The sequence below is a fragment of the Myzus persicae genome, unplaced genomic scaffold, assembly GCF_001856785.1.
Source record: "Myzus persicae strain clone G006 unplaced genomic scaffold, MPER_G0061.0, whole genome shotgun sequence".
NCBI lineage: Eukaryota > Metazoa > Arthropoda > Insecta > Hemiptera > Aphididae > Myzus > Myzus persicae.
The window spans coordinates 290,710-316,576 of record NW_019101686.1 but is presented as its reverse complement, the minus strand read 5'-3'; the positions used below and the strand labels follow the sequence as shown (position 1 = coordinate 316,576).

The following is a 25,867-nucleotide window of genomic DNA, read 5'->3' as shown; positions in this document are numbered from 1 at the left end:
AGCAGTAGCTGGTACATAACCTATATAGTAATTTATTGTTTTCGGTGGGACTTTATTATTGTATTACACTTGCATATGCGCACAACAAATGTTTATTGTTTGAACAACTTTAAACGTTTTAATGGCGCGTATTATATTCATTGTTTTTAAGTTTATGCTTAAAAAGTACAATGCGAATAAAAGAAGAAAACAGTCACGGTCGTCATGAGAATATAATATGCCAAGTGCCCTTATTCAGTATAACTTTTCCCCTATCCAGAGGTACATGACCCACATTAGCCTGTCTTTGAACTGTTCAAAACTTTTTTTTCGTGTATATGAGTTTCCTTTATGTACGAATCACACTTTCGTCGTAATACCCTTGGCATTCCCCTCGCACTCAGTCGAGAAACAAAACTTTTACATCTTAGAGACGGATCTCTATTTGTCGTGTCCATACTCTATATATACTAATGTCATTCTGTTGCCATGAATTCTCTAATATTATACAGTCGCATATTGTCACTACGGTTGAAAATAAAACTCGATTCGTTATATTAAATAGTAGTATACCTACGTCCTACATATATTTCGTTGGAAGTATATATTGGATGAGTTTGCTAAGCTTGGACAACAATAACAAAAAAAAAAGAGATGATTATCAATATTATCATTTATTATAGACGATTAGATATCATAATATATTATATAGACATATTATATTATTATATACCTAGTCTATAATATATATGGCGGATTGCGGAGGACGTCACCGTTGAATTCAACGGTTATATATTATATAATTCTATAATCGTATTCTGGTTACTTTTTTCACTTTATTCGCCTTACTCGTCCAATATTGTCCATGTAAATTACTATTTATGATGATTTTATAATTTAAAAATACCAAAATCAAAAGCTTGACGAACTAAATTTCTAAAATGTTTCTATAGTAGATTACATTTTTATTTGTATTGTTCTTTTTTGAGTACCTATTTATTAATCCCCCGGCATACCCTGGTTCCAACTTCCAAGAGTCAAACCGCCGCCGGATACAACCAGTATACAATTATCTCTAAAATTAGATTTTATTTTCCAATGAAAAGAAACATTTATGATAATTAACTGATTATATTTTGATTAATGTTACTATTAAAACATGACTTTATTGATGTAGTAGCTACAATTTTTTTTACAGACATTTTAATAGTTCTATACACGCATTATATGTCTATATTGGAACGAAATATTTGAAAGCTAAATAAATAAAGTCAAATTTAATATTTGCTTTAGGCTAAGTAATACATATATCAAGCATAATATAGACTTTGTTTAGCAAATAATACACTTCATAGTTCAAAGTACATAGTCAATCGTTTAATTTAAATAAAAATAAATTATTTTGGCATTATAAACAAATCTCTAAGTTCCTGTGGATTAAGAAAGAAGTAAATAAAAAAAAAAGATAATATTGTACTTATTTAAATAGATAAGGTATACCCATTACCTACTCCGGCTACAGCCTATAACAGAAATATTGTTGTATATAAATCAGATATCGAGTTGTGCGTCGTTTCTGTGGTTTGTGTACTCTTCAGACATACATACAAATATAAAATAGTTTTTTTTTTTATAAATTATTCCTAAGTTTTTCTATTAGTTTTAAAGAATTTTTTCTCTTTGGATAGGTAAGAAAAAACACTTTTTATATTTTTTTTATTCATTTCACCATTATTAGTCATTACTCATTAGTATACAATGCTGCGCAAAAAAAATAATCACATTCAAAAACGTTTTAAAATGGTGTACACAAAAGTGTTCAAGATTTGATTAAAACCACTTTCTGTAGATATAAATTCTGTTATTTTGCAGTTTTGCCAAAAAATTTACACTACAAAGGTTATAAAGCCATAAGGAAAGATTAAAATTATCCGTTTGAGTACAATATAATACAACATTATGGTTTGGTTTAGATGAGATGAACTTTTTGAGCTTTTTAACTACTCCAAAAAGGTGCTTCGTGAAATTAAATCCTGCACAAACAAAACGCACGCCGACATCGGCTTCGCATACTATAACAAATGCAACACGCTCGAAAATAAAACGATTCACTGTCGTATTTATAACGTACACGATATTTCGGGTTAGGTCGATAGGTTTTTTACGGACGTTATATTGACAAGGTGATCTCACTGTACGTCTGCACAAACGCGACAGCTGGCATCGGACCACGAGAGCTAATCCTATTTTCGCCACTGCGTGTAGCCACTGCTGCCAATCACGTCGGTAAGTAGGTAACTATAATAATAAATATAAATATATTATACGTATGTGTGATTTCCGGGTAGGTATTTCTGGTTAATACCAGCGGTAAATCGCATAAAACGTGTACCGCGCTATATGTACGACGATAACATTATACACGACGGTATATAGGTATTATGTTTAATGCATATATACACATATTGTATATATATATAATACGCGTGTGAGTAACCGGTGAAAAGGTTCATTGTACGTGATGTCCAAGTCTCACAATATATCGCACACGTATGTAATAACAATAATAGTAATAAAATAACGACGACAGACGTGGCGAAAACGTGATATCTACTGGTGGCGTCGGCGGACCGTGCAAATGACAACGATGTGTATTACGCATAATATAATAATAATAATAATAATAATATTATAACAATCGCGGGCGCGAGCGGGACCTTACACGCGCACAAAATACAATCGCATATTGTACATTATAATATAAGTCGGGGGCGGCTGCCGCGGCAGTGGCGACCGCAGTAATGATGACGACCAGTGGCGGGACCAAGGGCTGCTGCAGACGCGGTATAAACCTACCAATTATTATTATTATATTATATATTTTATAGGCCATAGCCGTTACGTCCGTGAGTCGGCCGGATTGAGCTAATCCGACGGAATAATAATAATAATAATAATAATAATAATAATAAGCGGCAGTCCGCATTCGACGACACGGACGCACACACGTCACACACACACACACACATGATACTCTGCACGTGTCCGTTTCCGACGGCGATCTCCGTCGCCGGCCGACTTATCATTATTAATATTTCGTACGATGCCTATAATAATATGAATGTTATACTGCGGAATGGTTAATACTATGTTACAAATTAAATTAATTCCGAATCGGACGGTGTGCGTTCGATGAAAGGAGACTATACACCCGGCGTAGGAGGCTGCGGTGGTACTGCGGCGGGTAGTACTGCAGATACGAGTGATGCGCGTACGAGTCGTTTTGAAATCTGAAAAAATCGGTCTATCGTGTATATATTTACATATTATACTATCAATATTAAGACATGTTATCAATTCAGTGGGGGTAGCGTAAAACTTGATGGCCCTATAAAGCTTTGGTATAGGAGGTGGAAGTCACTAAAATACAGACCGACATTTAATTATTAAACAGTGATGATCAGAAGAACTAGGTATACACATATTATAAGTAGCATGCCACTAGACATTTTCCTTTGCAAGGAAAATTTAGGAATCATAGATATGTTTTTGGGTACCTATAATAGTAGGTACAATGGGAAAATATCTAGTTGCATTCTACATGATTTTTTTTTATGTATTTTAACTGTTGATTTGCGTTTCTATGGCAATACAATGAATAAACAAAGAGTTATGAAAATCGGCCTTGCGAAAATCGGTTACAAAAAAAAATTTGTACCTAGCCCGAAACCATATGCATGTTAAAAAATTATAATAATAATAGTATAATATATTAATAAATTATTTGGTTTTTCTATTTATTTAAAACAACAACATTATAATTTTTTTTTCTATTAAGAAAAAAGACTCGATAGCTACACCATTGGCTTGTTTTTTTTTTACATAATGATAATATTATGTTCTTAAATAATTTAAATTAAATTGTACAATTCAATGTCTTTCATAAATACCATTATATTTTTAATGGATTCTTCGTCGGGGCCCAGTACGTCGTTGAGGTGTTCCGGTATGCTGCGTTTTTGTCGGGCCTCTTTTGTGTCTCTACATTTGGTGAGGACATAACATTATAATTTATACACTTACTTAAAAACGATATTTTCAGGCCTTTGTTTGATTTAAAATAAAATAGTTTTTTTGTGATTTTTTATCGATGACATGATAAAAGTACTGCACCCCCCAACTCCCCAACCCAGATGTACCTCGGAGGCTTAGTCCTAAATACTTCCCTGCACGGTGCATGTTACCATAATGTTAAGAATCTATAATCTTATATTATTATGGTAGCAATTGGGTCGTCGACTTCGTCCTCGTGATGATGCTGCAAAGTCGTGTATAAGGGCCGAGATTATAATATACCCGATCATACATTATTATATCCGATATCATATTACGCGGAGTCGTATAAATACTATTATAAGATCTTTTATTTTTATCGGTATGACGGTATCATACGGCGCATGACAATATTTATATTAACAGAGTATAATAATATATTATATTAATTAAATTATTATTATTTTGTATCTATTTGTTTAATAATAACGACACTTGCATGGAAATAACGCGTCACCGTGAGAGCGTGTATACCTACAACATATCATAATATATTATTATACTATTATAATAAATAATTGCAGTGAACATTGTTGTATCATAAAATAATTATGATAATATATTATCACAACGCGTAACGAGCGATATTCGATAGCGCAATTGTACAACAGTTTTCTTATATTTCCGCCGTTGCATTTTGTTATAATATTATGTTGTATTTTGTATCCACGAGTTCCTCGACACTAATTTTTTCTGCGTATAAGTACTTACCGGTACTTACAGTCGTTTCGTCGTCGAAATCCGAAAACAATACTATAAAACACATGTGCTACGAACAACAGTAGAGACGAATTTCGTTTTTTTCTTTTCCTGGTAATCACGACCGTTTGCGCCGTTGTCCGTTTATCCGACGTCTGACTGACAAACGTCAGAGACGTAAACACTCCACTGTTATTATATTATTATCACACACGCGTGTGTCGTCCCCGTCCTTAAGTCTCTTCTTATTTTTTAGACGAGTATTGTACACGTCTTATAACGACAGTATAGTATAATAATATGTATTATAACATTAACGTAACACCGTCCGACAACGTGAAATCTATATTTCTTTCGTCACGTCGTGGTCCACGGGATTTGGAAACGAAATAATAATAATCCTTCGACAATGAGCGCAACAGGTGTCCACGTCATTTATCTGTATTTTTCCATCTACACTCGTATGTCTCGCGATACGCGTGTGCAACGACACATTACCCGGAATACGATTCAGATCGGAAATATGCTACCTCTACCCATTGTGTCTAAACATTTCACGCGGGATAATTTTAAAATTAGATTAATCTCGTAGTACATCTCTACATCACTTCATCTCTATGTACAATAAGTACGAGTATATACACATATATGCGCACGTCGTATACTGATTTTTATGATATATTTTAAATTTTTAACACAATGTATTATATCGTGCCAATAATCTTTTCCACACCTCAGCTGTGACAATATTGAGCATTTCTAGTGATTTCGTTTTTGAAATAATATTGTAATCTTGTCCATATAATTTAGCATGTGACATTACAGCTCGGACGCTCACAAATTATAATGTTGTACGATTATATTATAGTATATAATAACACAGGAGATTAAAATTAATAACCGTATACGGCGACCACTGTAGCCTATACCGAATGTAAGAAATAATAGTGGTCGACCCATAACATATTATAATATGTTATTAAAACACAATATTATCATCCATACGTAGTGTCACCGGGTGAGAGTCACTGAGACGAAAGGTGGCATGGTACAAAGCTCATAATAGAGATCGTATCACTCCCGCCACTTAAAAACACTGAATAATAATATTAGACACGTCCGACGCGCTCTGTATACGAATATTATCTTATTCACAGTCGTCGGTTAATTGATTGTTAACAACATAAATACCCATATCACTGTAATTATTATTATTATTGTTCCATATCGCGCCCCACACGACCGATTTTCGTAATAGAATTAATTGGTCGTTGTTAAGTCAATAAGTCGAGTCGATGAATGGCGTGACATATTATACTGCGTGAAATTCATTTTATTGTGACCGTAATACGCTATGCATCGAGAAAAACCAAAAACGTATTGTCTCAGTTTGTGGTTTTGCGATAATCGCAGTATACTGTTATTTATTTAGTTGTAATGCGACAGCGGTTTTTTTCCATTTCCTGACAGTAGATGTAATATTATTGTCGATATCAGATCATAATTAATTCGTTCACGTGATAATCGACTGCTGCAGTATTTTGTGCTAACAAGTCTGGCTCTGCGTTTATGCATTCACCGACCAACATCTTTAAAGGTACATTATATGTGATTTATTTATTCATTCAAATAGCTAGCTAATATATGAAACATAATATTGTTATATTATTCGTCCTATGCATCGGTAAGATTTTTACTTTTATTTTTGGACTAAATTGCATTTTTTACGCACACATACACGCACACAGACATACATTAAATATAATATAAAGAAGGCAGTGCAAAACCCAGACAATTAAAGTTTTTTTCAAAACTTTTCAGGAAATAAAAAAGATATAATTTTAATTTTTGAAGCTTTCTTGTATTTTGACCAAAACGTACTATTCATTAATTGTATTCATTTCGGAGTTGTCTGGATGTTCTTTCCAAGTACATTATATTTCCTACGTTTGCAGGTTATTGGATGCGTTTCATACTTGCAAAGATATACTCGTAATTTTTTTCTTTATCAACTATTATCAAAGTCGAGCTTTTTTATGAAAATTGATTCATAGTGTTTTTGCACGGGCCCCTTCGTGTCATACTTACGACATTTTGACTTATGAATAATTTTTCTCTATGAGTATATGTATTTATGCTATACATAATAATGTACGCATAGTATATACTACATATACCTTTAAGCATAACCTTACGTAGAAAAAAATTGAAATAGACTATTTCGTATTCTACGCGACCAGGTCGTTTCGAGACTGCAGTCGTAGTATTCCAGTGTATATTTTCGTCGAAATCGATTTACATATTACACCAATTCGTTTGCGTTACACATATTATTATAATACACGCTCAGAAAATTGTGTAGGCAGCTACGTGACCGAGTTGAACGTAGGTATATAATATAATACATCATAGGTAATATTATAATAATGTAATGCTCGTATACGCGATGATATATCGTCGTAGCTGAACTGCAGCGGCTACCTGCGTAGTGTTATTATAATAATATATTATAAATTATAATATTACTGTTTTCAAACTGTCGCCGTCTCGGCGGTTCCGGGGTCGGGTTGAAAACCGCCGAATTCTCTGAACTCCACCTCCCCTCCACCACGACGGAGGCTGTAGGGGGCGCGGGTTGGTTTTTGCCACGTCAGTTCGCGTGTGTAAGCCATACGTAATATTATTGCGTTCTTAAACGTATAGTATGGGTACAATACGCGCCTACCTGCAGCGGGATCTCGACGCTGCGGTGGTATTTTAAAAAAAATGTTTTTTACCGCCACTCGAAAGCCATAAATTACTGCGGAAGTGGCGAAAGGGCGTGCACATAGCCGGTGTAATTAATAAGGAGCGTTGAGGGATTTTCATTTATTTTAAGTGAGACGGAGCCTCGGTCGCTCCGGGACCGTTTCGCCGACGACGACGATGCGGCTCTCGGTATATATAATTATTATTACGGACGCGATAACGAGAATACCGTATAAAAGTATATAATATATTTTACTAAACCGTTGCACAAAGTTTGGTGTGAAAAAAATATAGCGACTATGTGGTAGATCGCCTGGTAGATATGTGGGTAGGTACTTGAAAAATTATGGAAATTTAAAATCGATTTTTATCATTTTCATTAATGAGTATTGTCCACTCCGAACTATTTGAATTGTCACCACCGTTTGTTGGAACCTGAGGGTGTTATAAATATTTTATAAGTAATATTATTGAATTACATTATACCATATATATATAATAAATATGTTTTTTTTTTAATGTGTTTTTGATCTAATAAAATAAGAAATAAAAGTAAAAGCCCATGAAAGCCTCTCGATTTGGATAAATATTTGAAAAAATACTTAAATTGAAATTATTCATAAATAATTTGTTTTTCATTTACCAAATATTAAATATGTTAACTGTTAAATAATTATAGAATAAAGACGTCAAACTAAATAATATTGTTTGACCACTAAATTTATTGAACATCTTGATTCAAAGTTGGAGTTCAAGTTTGCTTTTGTCTAATAGAACAAATAATAATTTATAAATCTTTTGTCATTGATTCCAAGACATACTATTCAAATATTGAATGTTTAGGTGAATATAGCTGACTATAAAATAAATTATGGATATTATGTATTTTATATTTTATAATTCCAAATTTTTTTTTGTGTACAAGTTATTGAAAAATGTATAAAAAAAATGTAAAAATGCTAACTAAATTTAAATCATCAACATCCGGGTCCTGAGTGGCGTATCAATGTTTTGCATTACACGTGTTTTTGGGTTTTGACGATTTTAACCGTAATTGGGCAATTGTAACAAACAATATTTGACTAGTGCTATAATTATCTAGATGCTATTATTATTTATTATTGAACCACTTTTTCTAAAGTGTCCGTCATTTAAATTCTGCCATATTACAAGCATAATATGGAATAATAATGTTGCATTACAATATCAAGATCGATCTTGAATATCGAGGAAAGAGTTAGATATCTAATATTATCATAAATAATATTTATTTTTAAATAATATACAACTTCTGTTTTTTTGTTTAACTTTGTACGCCGTGACTCGTATAAAGTGCTAATTATTCACAATTATTACTGTTCCCGGTGAGCCTATCAATAAGATATCATTATATTTGAACAATCTTGTTTCGAACTTTAAATGATATCAATTTAATATTAAATCATTATCTTTTGCATTTAAATAATATTTCCACGAATAACATGATAAAAGTCATTGTGATACTATAATTATTGCTCATTACCAATGCGCAATCTTTCTGTGATAATTCATTATAAACAGTATAAAATAAATAATGTATATTATGTTCCTGCATATATTGTGTTTTTACTTTCTCTGTGAGCTTATGCAATTACATTTCGTTATTTTTAATATTTAACAGTTGATTAGATTTCATTATAATATGGATGAATCAACCATATTACTCACAACCCACAAACCCACAGAACTTTTTATAAATAATCAATAGTTGAAGTAAATTATAATGTTATAATTGTACATTTATCTTTTGAAAACAATGAATACTAATAATAGTTATAAACAACAATTGTATGATAAATAATCAATTCGTGATGTGTTATAAATGACAGTAATAATCTTAATAATATAATAATTAATATCAATAGTTCAGATCCCTTAAACCTGATACCAGCTGGCTATATCTACTTTCAGTCAAAAATCAATCATAATTTGTACATTTTGAATTTGTGTCTTAGTCATTGACAGCATACTTATTCCAACCCGACTAGTGTTATAAGTCAGGAGAAGGTCGAGACCTTACTAGAATGGGACAATACCCCTTGCCCCACGCAGTTACCGACATACGATGCGGAAACGACTTGGGTATGTAAACAATATTCTACACATTTATTCTTACTACTTTATAATCGAATAGGATTCATAGTAGGTACGTTATGTTTTAGAAACAAAAGTCACGTATGGCAGAAAGGCTACCATCGCTCAGGTAAGGATAGACATTTTTAATTCATCCAAAGCTCATAATAATAAGTTGTTTTGCAGCTACTGGCTACGATTGTTCAGAGTTTATTACTGGTAAACGTAGGAATGGAGTTGGCGATGGCTACGGTAGTAATCGGTTCACTTTACAAAAATCCAAAAGCCGAATTTTTGCTGTCTGATTCGGAGTCGTCTTGGTACGGTAAGAGCACATCACGATCTAACTCAATACAGTTAAACCTCTAAATACCGGACACTCTCGCTCACTGAAATGTTGACTGCTATTCAGAGGGTTTAGTTTGTTCAAAAACAAAAATCATCCACTATTTGAAGTTGTTCCCTATTTAGAGGTGTCACTGTAGTAATAATTTCGTATTATTTATTGAACAATAACATGTTACAGTTATGTGTACAAAAAGTGTGTTAGTTAAAATTGACTATTCCTCATAATACAGCAAACGTTTGTCGAGTGTTGACCTTTTACAGCATATAAAACGTATTTTGAAAACAATTATATTTTATTCTATAAATCATTATATTAGTATTTTATCGGTATTGATTTTGTTTTGCTACTTAAATACGGTATTAAAAATAATATGATGGACACAATGTTTTTTTTGCATTTTATTGCGTTTGTTGATAAACTATATCATCGACAAAAATCACCGCATTCCTGTTTCATAAATACATATACCACATATCTAGACACTATACACACACAAAGTGCTTTTATCAGATTCAATGAATACATTTTTTGCTACATACCGGCAACTATAAATTCACCAACATTTTTTCTTCTCTTCAAAGCTTCAATGTCACATATTATTTTAGAACGATTCCCTTCGCTACTCTCAATAACATTACAGAAGATAAATTATTGTAATAATATACGTTTTCAGGGAGTATACTCTATTTGTGTCAACCGATCGGGAGTTGCATGTCCGGGTACGCGCAGAAACACTTCGGAAAGAAGTCTTGCGTGGTTCTGGCTTGCGTTCCCAGCATATTTGGCTGGATACTGTTGTGGTACGCTAACTCGGTTACCATGTTGTACTGGTCGACCCTAACGATGGGTTTGGGCTTGGGCTTTAACGACGGCCCGGCGTACTCGTATATTGGAGAGATTTGTGAACCCAGACTCCGGGGAATCATGGCATGTGTGATAAACATGGCATGTCTGATCGGCGTCTTGTCCAGCTTCGGGCTGAGTTATGTTTTCCACTGGAAAACTGTGGCCGCGATGAGCGCCCTATGTCCGGTCATGTGTCTGACATTCGTGGCATTTGTGAGTTTTTGTTGCTTTTTCTGTCAATTTCGTCGATTATTCATTCCATATTCTCGTGCATAGATACCGGAGAGCCCGATTTGGTTGCTGTCCAAAGGCAGAAACGAGAAGGCCATGGACGCAATATGTTGGCTGAGAGGATGGGTAGACCCTTGCGTCGTCGCCACCGAGTACCAAGAATTGATGTTTTATTACAAGACGTCTGTCGACCAATCAAAAACGATAAGAGATTCGAAAGGACTGTTTTCTTCGTTGTCGTGGATCAAGAGCCCTTCTGTGTATAGACCCCTGAGATTGGCCACCATTTACTATATATTCACGTTGATTTCGTGTTTGACGCCCTGCCGACCTTATATTGTCAAATTAATGTACGAATCGGGAGTGAAAGATACCCACAGCATATCTTTAGTGAGTATATATTTAAATGGCTAACTTCAGTATTGTAAACTTTTTAAACACTTTATTGGTATAAAATGTTTTGTTGAACACTTTTAGTGTCAAGTATTAAATAATTGTTATAACTATTTATATAGCTAACATATTTTTATTGTCGGGTTATGCATTTAATTTGTTATTTTTATTAATATTATTGTGCATTGAATAGTGATTTCAAATTCAATATTAAAATTATCGTGTAAATGCGTTAATTTAAATGTTAAAAATGACAAAATATTATTCTATAGAATTATTACTGTTTATTATTTATAATTTTACGCATGCCTAAAAAATGATGCATGGATGCATTTTTAAATAGGTAACAATATAAATATCAAAAAATATATATACATATTTACATACATTTAAATACCACTTTTTGGTATTTCAAATAAACTTTTAAAGTGGAGTTTGGTAAAAAATTGAGTATCAATTAAATACATTTTGAATGTATTGTTTAGCGAACTCGTAACGTACATTTATTAAATAGTTTTTTTTTTATAAAAACAAAATAAAAAAAAAAATTATAGTTTTAATATAATACTATATTTTTTACCTCATAATATTATTCAAGGTACTTTTTGGATTTATGCAATTGGCCGGGAGCGTGGGACTCACTTTAACGGTGCGGAAATTGGGAAAACGAATGTTGACTTTATCGACGTTGTGCATAAACACGCTGGCAATATTCATGTTTGCTGTATACTTCGTGTGTATCAATAATTATAAATTGATTAGCCCCGACGCCTACGTGCCAATGGTGCTCTATTCGATCATCATGTTCTCTGGAGCTATGGGCATGTTGACAGTTCCTTGGACGTTGGTCAGCGAGATATATCCTAACGAGTAATATACATACACCTATACATACTATTTCCATTTTTTTTACCCCATAGTAACGTGATATTGTACACTAACATGAATTTTTGTGTAGAGCCAAAGGATTCGCATCTAGTCTGACCACTGCAATTTTTTACATCCTAACATTTTCGGCGACTAAAGTGTATTTAAGCGTCGAAAACACTTTGGGCTTAAACAATACCTTCTTCATGATGGCAGCTTTCAGTTTTGTTGGGTTCGTTTACCTCTACAGAAATATGCCGGAGACCGAGAACAAAACTTTTATGGAAATTGAGGAATTTTTCGTACCCAAAAACGAGCAAACTTCTACCGAGCTGTTACCCCGGGCCGTATGATGATATACATATTTATTTTTATAATTGTACATAAACAGTTAGTATTAAAAAGTTACCTGTCCAAGGATGTATTTACAAATTTGAATTATTACATTCTGATTGTGCCATTATTGTGAGTGACAGTTACAATGTTTTTTTTATGGGATTTGTATTGTTATATTATATTAATACATCAGATTCTATAAATACATGTTTCATGAACACAACAATATGCGACGAGTAAGAACTCGTTAACTATTCTGATATGTAAAATAATTCAAATTCCTTGATTTGTGTTTGAACACTACTTTTATTAAATGTTAACACTCGTTTATATTTTAATTTATTATACGTTACATAATATTCCATGTTAAAACTTGTGATTGTTATTATTTTTGAAAGCGACTGTTGTTAAAACATAATATGTTTCACCTTCTATTTAATGAAGTTTGTACACAATTTTTTTAACAAAAGCAATCGTCTTATTTAATGTTGAAACCAACCACATATTAATGTTATATAATAAACTATTATCAACTTCTTCCACTTCTTTACTAGTGAAATATACAAAACTCGGCCATTTCAGGACAAACTTGTTATCAATACAAATTAATGAATTGTTTATACTGGAAATATATAGTTTTGATTGTGGTGACGTAAGAACATTTTAATGAACCATATATTAATTAGTATTGTTACTCATTTTTCTGAAGCCAATATATAAATGATGAATAATTACAATATAATTTTGTACTATAATTTAATTTTGGATATTGCTTCAATCATTGATAATTATTGAATGTGTTAATATGTACATAAATAGTATAGAAAAATAAAAATACAAAATAATTGTTTTGAATAAATCAAATAGGTATCGTTATTTTTATTAAATACCTATTCTTATGTCTTGTCAAGTCATTTTAATATAGCAATTTAATTATACATTTTATCATACAAATTTTACAAACAAGTAACAATATAAGGTAAAGAAAATCATATATTATGGGTTTGAATACAATAATGCGGCACGCATGCAAATAATATTATAAGCAACGATAGCTAAATAAAAGGAAGGAAATAAAAAAAAGCAACAACACTGGAAAACAACGTCAAAAGATTTGTTATACACACTTTTTTTTATTATTATTATTATTATTATTTTAAGGAGGGAACCGAAGTCGTTAAGGTCCGATTATAACAAGGGGCCAGCCACTGTTATCATGTTGGGTATACGCAGTTTATTTTCCACCCTTTATACCGATTCATTTTTAGCTTCTCGACAAACTGAATCTTTTTCTCCGTTACTTTTGTCTCTCATTTTCTCATTCTCTCTTGCCTCCCCCCACCATCTTTATCTCTCACTCTCTCACTGAATTTTCCATTCTATTTTTTTCACGCGACCTCACCCCCTTGCGTGTCATTTTCTTTCAGCAGCTTAAATTACTTCCCCAGCCATCTCCATCCGTTCCCTGCACACCCACCACCTGACGCAGCACCCGGCGCAAACAATTTTTCCTACATCATCCGCACTTGGCACACACAATGCGCGCCCTTCTTTTGCCACTTTATGAAACGGTTTTTAATCATGTGATTTCGTTTATTATTATTTTTTTTTCTGCACTCTTTTACGCGTCTTTTCCATTTATCTTTTCGCCCCCGGAGCCAAAAACGAATATCAGTTATTTATATATATATAAGTATTAATCATATTCTTTCTCCCGTTCCACCAGTGGTTTATAATTAAAAGGAAACATAATCGATTGTAATAAGATGCAATCTCAAAGAGAAACAGTATATAAAATAAGTCATTAAAAATATGTATAAAATAATAATACATAATATTATATTATTAAATACCAGTTATTTAAAGGACGTTTATATAATTGCTATACGTCAGATACACCTCAAATATTTTTTTTTGATCCAAAGAAAATATAATATATTATATTATAATTTATATTTAAATAATACTATCATAGTATAAATTGTATTATATTACATTTAACTATTTAAGGGTTCAATTATAATAAATGAGTCTATTAAATATAAGTCGCAAAGATCAATACAACACCCGCACTCTTCAAAAAAGACCATTAACACGTTTGACAGTTTTAAAAATAATATTTATATTCCCCATTCCACATACATTAATATAGTAGGTATCGACCACATTGCATCGCATTGAGAGAGTCTTTATTATAGTATTATGTAGTCCAATAATGACCGATTCTGCGTTAAATTATTACAATCGTTAGGTTGTATGGTGAAATAATATGGTCAGTTAAATCGATGATAGTACCCGGGGTCCCGGAACGATTACACTATGTAAATTCTAGAAGTCACGGCGGGGAGTCGTTGAGAATCGGGACAACCACTTGAAAAAAAGGTACCTATATATATATTTTGTATATATGACCAAGCAAAGGGTCATCATCCCACAATGTGGTTGGGCAGTAAACATATTTTACATACGTATATATATACAACATACCTATGTGTAGAAAAAAACACATTATGTGTAGGTTTTGATGAAGCGTTCCTGAAGTGTTGTGTTCAAGGTCGACCATATACCGTATTTGTGTGTAAGCACATTTATTAAGACAAACATTAACGCCATAGCTATATTAGCATTTTTCATTCAGTACTTCGCGATGATTACAATATACTTTTTGTGCACAACTTCTGGTACGAAGCAATGGCGTTTCCCAAGAAACATTTTTATCGATTTTTTGCATACAAACCGAGTCGATAATGAAAAAAAATTTAATCAACGAACCCCATATTATACAGTATACTGAGTAGAAAAGGTGGTTTTTAGCGACTGGGCGCGGTTTAATTAAAAGCAAAAGACGCTCATTATTTTTATGGTTCAGCACTTAAGGCATTTATATTGGAGCCAATAAAAAAAATGCATAAAACGTTGTTGGTCTTAAAAAGTATACAATTCAAGGGGAACATAAGGTGCCGTAGGCATACAACCTAAAAGTCTGAGACCATTATATAAGTAGAAAAGTTTATCATTTTTTTCCACACATTTTTGTCATTATTATAATAATATAGATTTCAATTTCTATCTTAAAGAAATTGCTTTTTAGTTAGGCTACAGATTCTTCCTGAAAAAAAAAACGTTGAACTATAGGAAATCCAAAAGATAATGAACAAAGCGCTATTATAATATATATCAAAAAAGAAACAAAAAAAAACCATCAGATTCCAGCTACTTCATTAGATCGAATTGGTAAACGGTGCCGAATGATTTCGCGTAGGAAATAACCTCCATTAATTTTCACCCTCAGCGTGAAGGGTATATACACAAAAAACGATAAAACAACAACGGAGGAAACAGAACAAAACGGGAAAAAATGTGAAAATGAATTTTTTCCCGTTAAGGAGTGCCATTGCTAAGAGTGTTTTTACGTACCCTTTTGTTATAAATGCGTTTCCCGGAGTTCAGAACAAGAGCGTTTTTTTTTTTGTTCTTGCTGTCAATAATAAATATGAACCAGCTCAGAACTCATTTCCTGAACGCTTTCACATATTTTTTATTAGATTTTTTCTTGCGTAAAGGGAAACACGCGGTCCATTTTAAAGGGTGACATAATTTTAATATAGGATATACTGTATGGAGTGTAAATGTATATATATATATAAAATATTGTATATTATAATATATATATTTAATAGCGTATATACAGTGCGACTGAAGTTATTTATTTTATTTAAGGATGGAAAAATTTGATTATTACTTCCCAGTGACTTTAAGCCATTGTTAAAACAGTTATTTAATTTCATTGGCCTTTTTGAAAATTTTAGTCACTCAATTTAAATACACTGAATATTTTAAAACTACAAAAAGGTGCAAAATTAAATAGTTTTCCAATGAATTAATATTATAACAGTGCTAAATAATAGTTTTAATTTTTCTTTAACTATTGTGCAATTATAGAATACGTATACTATGATGCTTATACATCAAATTATTGATTATAATAATTGTTAGCCTAACCTTAAATTATTATAGTAACACCTTAAACCAGTTATGATGTATTCACTGTTATAATAAGAAATTAATAACTATCTGTACACTTGACATGGACCAAATTAATTCCAATTTAAATACTTTTTTAGTTTGGTGTAATATGTACATAGGTATATATTATACAGTGAAATAACTATTTTATGAATTCGAAAAATAATTTGGAATTTTTTTCATTGAAAACCAATTTTGATTAATTTGTATCCGGTATCCGCCTTTAATATATCTGTATTGGAATAGGAAGCATGAAGGCTTCCCCTTTAAAATTCGAAGATGAAACGGATTCTTCGGTCTGCTATGTAGGATCTTAATAAAAGTGAACGAGTTTTTAATTTAAATGAAAACTCCTTTCGATAAAACATTTTGTACATATCTTCTCGCAACAAAAAATACGGGGTCGGTCCGCATATTTTACAAGTTCGTCAATTATTTAATGCCCATCCGAGAACATTCAGTTTCTGTTCTTTGAAAAATCTGATACATCTTTCGGCCAATCATTTATTCATATACGTTGTTTTTTCTTATTTTTTCCCTTACCTACTCGCCAACAACACCCTCGTGTGCTTCTCTTTATTTTTTGGAACGGCGTGCATCATAAAAAATATACCCTAAATTTAAGTAGTAAAAACATATCGCAATATTGTAAATCTCCCTTTCTCTTATATAGCTACGTTTACAATCGAAATGGCCCCCCTTTGCTCACCCACGATATCATCTGGACTGGATATTACATAATATTGTCGATGTAATAGCAACTTGTAGTCAAACACAACACGAGTGTGTATAGAGGTGAATTACGATCCTAGCGAGTAGATAGGTATAGGGAATATATGCATTTTACGGAAAAACAAAAATCGACAGAAAACCAATGACAGAACCTATAGTGAATAGAAGGGATATTATCATGATAATTCATCTTATCCAAACTGTATATAAATGTATTCAGGGTGACGTTTAACATTTATGATTATGACACAGTTAATATTATACATAATTAGCAGAAAAAAAAAATGTTATAAACTTAATTGATAAAATCTATTTAAGTAATAGTATGGGACAACATTGTGTTTCAACCGTCATAGCTTTGAGTACCTATCAAAAATACTGATCATCTTAAAATCAAAAATGTTTTAATAACTTGTACCAACGTTTGTTAATTTGTAAATGTATTTTGTAGTTTATGCGCCTGGCGACTGCAGTAGATAATGTAAATTTTCCCAAAGTATATGAACTTCTCATCCTCCCTTTTACAAAAGTGAAAATAATAAAATATATTTATAAATATGGTGACATTTTCTAAGGTGATACTGTCATTAACAAAGCCTATATTATATTATACAATTATTTTTTTAATTTCTTTTATAAAATAAGTTTTAAATATACATTTTAAATGATTCTGGGTGGATGTTTTTTGCGAGTCATTATATTTAGAGTTGGGAATTTTCCATGGTTTAATATTATTGGAACTTATTATTATTATCATTTTAACACATACATGAATATTTTTTTATCTCCCTAAAAAAGGGTATTTTTAAATTTTCACGTAGGGTTTCCATTAGCCCTACTACAGATAGTGCAATAATTATTATGATTTTATATAATTGTCTGTATTATATATTTTAGTATACTTTGTCATTTAGAGTAATTATAGGTATTCTATATACATTTTTAATTGAGTAACAGCTATTATATAGTATAATAAGAGTCAAAGTACATTTTCTAGGTTAATATACTAAAAAATATACTTGAACTATTTCGACAAAAAACAATTGACAATTCAACTAAACAAAAATGGAAATGATAGATAGATAGATTATAAACTATAAATATAGATATAAATTAAGTTATTTATTACTATCCACCGCAGGTAGGTGGATTTCCCATATTGGTTTCATATATTTTGGCCCTGGCAACGCCGGGTATTACAGCTATTATATGTATAGGTATTATTGATAATCTTATAAGTTATAACGCTATTATCTTCCGGGAGTCTTAAAAATATATAGTTGGTTATTAAAAGCACCTCTCACTCGCCGGCCTGGTTAATTAATATTTTGATCAGGTATAGTCCTGCGAATGTAACGCCGTGGCGTTGCAGTGTTCTTGGTGGGGATGGTTCATTACTACAGTGGCAGCAGTAGAGAGAAACTTTTTGGGGATGCGAAAACGCCGCGACAAAGCTCTGCGGGAAATGATGCCTGAGTTTTTCTCTGCTCTACCTCGCTCACCGTACTACGTAGTTCGCTCGGCCGTAAACGCCGTTATTGAAAACGTTTATTAATTTAATTATAAGCTCTTATATATTACATTATATAAAAGGTCGACAGCGGCTTATAGAAGAAGGGAATTTCGGGACAAGAATAAAATCAACGCCTGCGTTCCCACCTCCACTCGGCAGCTCATCATCCCGTCAATACACTTACTTAGCACGCACATAACAACTATTATATAGCTACGACCACGACGGACGCCACCACCGGCCGGGTGTATTTATAGTGTATACTCGCCAACGGTTTTAATTACAAAAAATAAAACAACGAGGAAATTCTATCGAAAACTGCGCTAGTTTACACGTACCCCCATTCACCAGTCTTACAGTATAGACTATTCCATAGTATTGAGACTTTTTTTCCGCTCCTCTTTATAACCGTCCGCGGTTCGCTAAACATCACATACTCAAATATTGTTCGACCTTCAAAGCGGTGTTATGGAAATATGCATCGTATTAAAAACTGACTGGAACTGAATTACGCACGTGGAGAAGAGCGACGGGGAAAAAAAGATGAAAAAAATCTAAAAACAAAAAAGCAAAAAGTAGATTCAGTGCGTCTAGGGGGTGCAAATCGCCGTTTTACATCTCAGACAATGTTCGACCCTTATTTATACGCAAAGGGTCATAAATCACATATATTATAAACAAGAAGTCACGCGAACGGCCAACTCATAAATAATAACAATATTAAACATTGAAACTATACCGACTCTATTTGCTTCTATATTTGATTACATAATATATAAGCAGGGTCTTCGCGTAGTATACATACAGTGTTGTAGTTGAAGTTCAGGATTTGGCTCATCGAATATTCGGAACTACTTTATACGGTCTCTCTCTCTAGTCTCTCTCTTTACATATATACATTATATATAATATAAATGTAAGGAATTTGAGACTTTGGCGATTTTCTCATGTCTTAGGCTTAGAACGATAGATTTGAATTTTAGAAAGTATAGAACGAAACCTAGGTTAAAACCAATAAATGTATTTATTTAAAATACGTAAACTTAGTTTTAACTTTATACCGAAACATTTAATGACAACGAATTAACATGACTTAAATATTTAAAATAAATATTATGAACACATCTACCACGACTTCTCCACAGACGCGAGCGTCCATACTCCATACGACCCACTCCATATAACCCCGTTTAGGTTTTTACTATGTTGAAAAAAAAATTAGATTTGAATGCATTATTCTGACAGTATAATAGAACTATAATGCATTGTACAACCTAGCTTGTAGATAAAGATAGGTATATCTACTATGAGCCTAGTATTCTATCAACTATTTGTTTACCATTAAATTAAATATACTAAACAACATATTATATAACTTATTATAATAGCAATTATCGTTAAAATAAAAACTGAGAAAAACAAATGACATTGTATAAATTTAATTTAATTGCTATTGAGACGCTATTGATAAAGATTTAAACATAGATAGAGTTTATTAAATATGTCTAAATAATATAGATTATAATAACAAGTCTGTATAATATTATTACAATTGCTTTATAAAAAATAAATAATTCATTAAAATAACATGATAGTTGATCGATTTTAGTATTTTACCATGTATCAAGTGTTTAAAATTATTTTGTTATTTTATGGAAAACAGCTGTCAAGCCATCTATACAAGTTCCAATCTAGTATGAAACTTTTTCAGCTCTTTAGTCTATTACACGAAATAACGAAGCTTCTTCTATTTTAGGCTTCATAAATAATTGTAGTTGTAAATACTTTAACAATCCTTTAACGTTAAAATCACTATACTCCTTTTTGTCAAGTAATTATTCGACTATGGATCTACTATATTTGGTCCCCACAATCAGTTGGTATTATAAAAGCTATTGATTCAATTCAAAACCGTTTTTAACGAACCAAACAATTCTGATATGATATCAAGCGTCTCCCTCACTCATCATATTATCAGCCGATAATATCATACTTATTAAGACTAAAAACGCTCGATAGTAGAAGGAAAATATTAGATTTATGATTTATATTTAAATTAACTGATGAGGATATTAATTACCGAAAATGCCTTTCTTTATTGAACTTTACGTTGCAAATCGCAGAACTAGACAGTGGAATACTTTGTATGTATCACTCCAGTGTTCGAAATATGGTCAAAATACCCCTAAAATAGATTAATGCCGCTTGTAAACTTACAATTTAAATGTTGATCTGTTTTCTCGTGTCTCAATAAACGATTTTAAATTTTAATTATTACCCAAATAGTTTTTTGGCTGGATAATCATTACATTCTTCTTCAAGTTATGCCATAAGTTTTAATTAAGTTTTCATTGTTATATATTTTTAATAATTTTCTTTTAGTGAATTATTTTGATTGTAAATGTACACAAAATCACATAATAATATATTATACCTAAACCTATTTAAACACTGATTATATTATTATTTGTTACTTCGTGTATTATCTTCAAGATTAATATTTATAGTCACTGTAATATAAAAATATTATGGTAAATTCTAAACATACGCCTATACTTGTAACTGGGCCCATTTGAATATAGAAATACAAGCATAAATTAACATATTCCAAAAGAGTTGTATAAACGATTTTTAAAAATGCCAAATTCTACAAAAAGGAAATAATAATTATTGTACATATATTATATCGATTTTTTTGTCTTTTGAACAAATTAAGTTAGATTAAAGTCCCTTCAGGTTTTTAAAAAAAATTAAATTAATTATCACTTTAGGCTTTATTATTAAAAGAACATACCATTTTAATAAACATTTTATTATGCTCTTAAAGCATCCAAATTGTATTAAATAATTTAATATTGTGTAACTAATTTATAAAACTTGAGTAACGATTTTTAGTGTACCGTATATAAAGGATAACGAAACGAAATCATATTATATTAACATTAACACATTTTGTTTAATATTATTTAATATTTATTTTCTACACTTGGCGGGAGTGTCATATACTAATACATAAGTACTTCTGAATAATAAAAATACTTATTAATATTATGATATAACGTCTAGATAATGATTAAAAAATATTTATTTAAGATTTAATCTATATACATTTTGGTATCCTAAAATATATCACGATTATTAAAATATCATTTCAGTGAATAAAATGTTTACTAATATATTAATGTTGAAACACTTATAGCTTAATTCATAAAAAAATGTAATTAATTTAAAGTTAGATTTAATGTAATAATTTATATTTTATATGTAATTATGTTCCATCATTTATTTATTATAGTGTTATATAAGTGTTATATATTTATATAGTGATTATAGTTCTTACAAAGGAAATCAAAAACTCTAAACCTATCAAGAGTATACAAACTTTTAAGTGGGTTTGTTTTTCTTCTAAAATATTTGTTCAGATATTATGAGTACGTTTTTATGAATACGAGAGTCTTTGGAATTTGCTGGAGATCATTATAAATATATTTTTCTGGGAACAAGTGGAAGTGGTTAAAACTTTCAAAGTTTCGTTAAATTGATTTACTTACCCTACAAGAAATTATTTATTTTGATAATTTATTAAGAGTTAACAAAACTAAAGTAGTATCGGTCTTACACGTGACGAATTTACTGTACAATTACACGTTTTATAATAATAGTGGGTATCACTAATACTTTACCCTCGATTAAATTTAATCTATACCGATCTTCACAGCTGCATGTTACGTTTTTAGTCATAATTAAAATATTTTTACACTATTTAAGATAAAAACTACCATATGATTCTTTGGTCAGTGAGACTAAACTATTTTTGAAAAAATAACCAAACTAGTCTGCCCGGACACAAATGAACAGGTATATAAAGGTACATACTAGCTAGTAGCTAGTACGGTACCTTTTTTTTTAAATAATCGACGATTAACAAGTTTATAAATTACAAAGAATAAAAAACATTGTTGTTATCATATAAAACAACATTGTGTTCAAGTAATCGACGAATATATAATATACTATACAGCCATATGTAAGTATTACCGATGTTAATAGGTAAATGTACAATTCCCTCGAGCCCATTTTCAGTTAATTAGAATATTTCCACTGAGTACATATTTTGGGGCGAACATTTCCTCAATGTTTTTAAAAATATAGTTAAATATTGAAATATTATATTTACTTTAGTGTGTAATAAAAAAAAAAACAGAATACCTAAATGACCAAATATTTCCATAGATATATGATTGCATAATATGATATGATGCACCTGTATTTCAATGTCGATTGATCTCACTGTCTATATTTGAACGTAAGAAAAGTAAAAAGTAAAAAGTACTATTGTACAAAAAAATATTAATTATACTTAAAACAAACTAATTTAAAACATAATTTAAAAGAAATATAATAATTAAAAGATTTTGTAAATAAAATATGATTAATAATTAATTTTAAAAAAAAAATGTATGCGTAAAACTAAATTAATTTTTGAAATCTGAGCTTATTCCTAAGTACTTAATATTTTTATTATATAACTCGAGTGTAAAATGACGGCCTTAAAACGATTACCGGCAGAAAATGTCCTACACCAGAAATCAGTATATACAACCGAAAAATGGTGTTATATTGTAACATTTGTCCTATATTCAGATATTTAATAATAAAATAATTCACTTTGATTAGCAGTTATATTTTACATGACGATAATTTAAAACGTACCTCTACAAGATAAAAAAAATATTACATTTTAAAATTTCGTCAACCCCCGATTAAGATGTTTTAAAAGTCCATCGTGCCCTGAATTTTATGGTACTTATTTATGTATTTATGACAGGTACACTTTGAAAAACTTTTTTTAAAATTTATTTCACAGTAAGATATTCCTAGCTTGCAATATCTATAGCTAGAGATATTAGAAATAATACATGTTTTGGTATGTTAAGTGCGATAAGTTAAATTAAATTAAAAATTTTAAGTTAGGTGATAAAGACAAAAATTAGAAGCCTAAAATTATTAGATTAAAATGTTTCTTGAGGAATCAGGTTATGCGGGCGTCCACGTCGGAGGCGTTGAATAACTAATATAAGTACTATAATTATTGTTGGTCAGCTTGGTCTTATACTCTTATTATTGCTTCCTTTAGGCTAGCTTCCCTTTTTTTCGGAATACGCCTCTGGTATGAAGAACCCAAGTGTATTACTTCTATTCCGGCCATGATTTTTGTTTGGTTTTACAATAAAATTCATTAGTTAATTTTGTACGAGTAGTACATTTCTACTACTTAAAATAACGATTTCGTGGTGAAGGTACACATCTCGTCGGACAAAAACGAGTTATGTAATATTTTTTATATAGCAAGAACAGACGATAAAATATTTAAACTGAAGTCTTCCGTCAATTATTACTACATAATTGATAGCCTCGGAGGCGGCATCACACGCAGCCTTAAGAAATCGTAAACCTATAGGTTACATGGTAGGTACATGAATCTCTATAAACACAATGTAGAACTCGATCTGGTGTTCGGACGAGTGAGTAATATTAATCTCAAATAATATATATATTAAATACGCTTGAAAGACAGATAGGTATGGCAATACATCGGTATAGGTCACGTTCTCCGGTGACCATATATGTATAGTATATTTATATTTATGGCATATATGATACCTATTAGTCTCACTACATCGTTATTTTTTCCTACATAATAATAGACTTTACAATTTTGTCGATTTCGGTCGGTCAGCTGTCCTGACACGATATATTTAAATATATAGGTACCTAACGATATAATATAATATACGATATATGCATATTGTATGTAGAAACGCCACACACGATACCTTCGGAGCGATTCGATTCATTATTTTCCCGGTCGTTTTCACTTTTCACTGAACGAATTGCACACACTCGTAGGTACACCGGACTGCAAGCGTATATGATACCACAACACCGGTGAGGTATAACAATAACTACGAAATCTATAACCGTGGTTGGTCGCGAGTCCGACGCGGTCGACGGACTCCGCGGGCGCGATTAGGACGCCGATGAGTCCTGTACATCCGCCGAAGAGCGTTGAATTGTATACCCGGGTATTAAACTATTATTATAACACATAACCGCGACCGCCGCGAGCCGACCGCACGGTATACTACGCCAGGACGACGCGGCGGCGGTTTATCGCGACGGAAAAAGTCAGAGGCGGCGGCTTTGGCCGGCGACGGGTTGCGGTGGTTGGTCGGAGTTTGCGGTTAACCGCAGCCAATCATTTCGGCGAAATATCGCGTAGAGTGCTTTTTTCCGCCTCACCCGCACCCGCCGCCGCGACGATCGTCACCGCAACGGGGGCGGCGGGCAAACCGCAACCGCGACGGTGTCGATTCGCGGCGGGCAGGGCGTGCGGCGGACCGCGAGAGAGGCGTATCCTCGAACGACGCCGACAGCGGGCCCGGCGCTCGCGTGTGTGTGTGTGTGTTCGTTCGCCGCCCCCCCCCTCCCACATCCAATCGTCAAGGTACGACGTGGTTGATGATTGTTTTACGTGTACCCGCACATAGGTGCACCGTGTGTACAATATTATAATGCTTGTATATTTTTTAATCTATTGTATTACATGACACAATAATTTATTCGGATTAATTGTTATTGACTGTTGCAGGTGAGCTGATTCGCCCGATAAAATAGTTATAATTACATCATATGGGTTATAGAGATCGTCATCATTGGTCATAAATCGTACACCCTTCACGCATCCAGCCAAACCGCGGTTTCCTGTCTCGCCGTATCCCCCACACGGCCATGTCGTCGTAAAGCTGCACGAAAAACACGAATCACGAATCTCGTTATTTTTCTCTTTCGTACAAAACTACTAAGTATGAGTGCCTTTCTATTCTAGTATTGATGATGTATTCATATCAGAAGCTATCTCT

The 25,867-nt window shown here is 32.0% G+C and overlaps 2 protein-coding genes across 6 annotated transcripts in view; one reads left to right on the top strand and one right to left on the bottom strand.

The window, feature by feature from the left end:
* Positions 1-25,127, bottom strand: part of LOC111030128 — a 113,642-nt gene extending 88,515 nt beyond the window's left edge. The window contains exon 1 of one of the 4 annotated variants that reach the window (XR_002604072.1): positions 24,782-25,126. The gene's annotated coding sequence lies outside the window, so the exon portion shown is untranslated. Of the gene's footprint in view, positions 1-24,781 lie in introns of all 4 variants that reach the window. The other 3 variants (XR_002604071.1, XR_002604073.1, XM_022309489.1) reach the window with 3 other exon arrangements.
* On the top strand, positions 6,073-13,210 carry LOC111030127 (facilitated trehalose transporter Tret1-like). Of its 2 annotated transcripts, none has more exons than XM_022309488.1 (8): positions 6,073-6,388; positions 9,534-9,660; positions 9,741-9,781; positions 9,838-9,976; positions 10,674-11,059; positions 11,123-11,467; positions 12,069-12,340; positions 12,429-13,210. In XM_022309488.1, the coding sequence occupies exons 2-8, from the start codon at positions 9,603-9,605 to the stop codon at positions 12,688-12,690; spliced, it is 1,503 nt and encodes a 500-aa protein (XP_022165180.1). In that variant the 5' UTR covers positions 6,073-6,388; positions 9,534-9,602; the 3' UTR covers positions 12,691-13,210. The 2 variants fall into 2 exon arrangements, with proteins under 2 accessions (XP_022165180.1, XP_022165179.1); XM_022309487.1 differs by having other exon boundaries at positions 6,073-6,475; positions 12,429-12,690.
* Positions 25,128-25,867: the final 740 nt, after the last annotated feature.

What these genes read in the sequence shown, in the direction of transcription:
- LOC111030127 (XM_022309488.1), top strand. Translation starts at nt 9,603, where the DNA reads ATGGGACAATACCCCTTGCCCCACGCAGTTACCGACATACGATGCGGA. An exon ending in ATACCCACAGCATATCTTTA is followed by an intron (nt 11,468 to 12,068) that starts GTGAGTATATAT and finishes ATATTATTCAAG; the next exon opens with GTACTTTTTGGATTTATGCA. An exon ending in AGCGAGATATATCCTAACGA is followed by an intron (nt 12,341 to 12,428) that starts GTAATATACATA and finishes ATTTTTGTGTAG; the next exon opens with AGCCAAAGGATTCGCATCTA.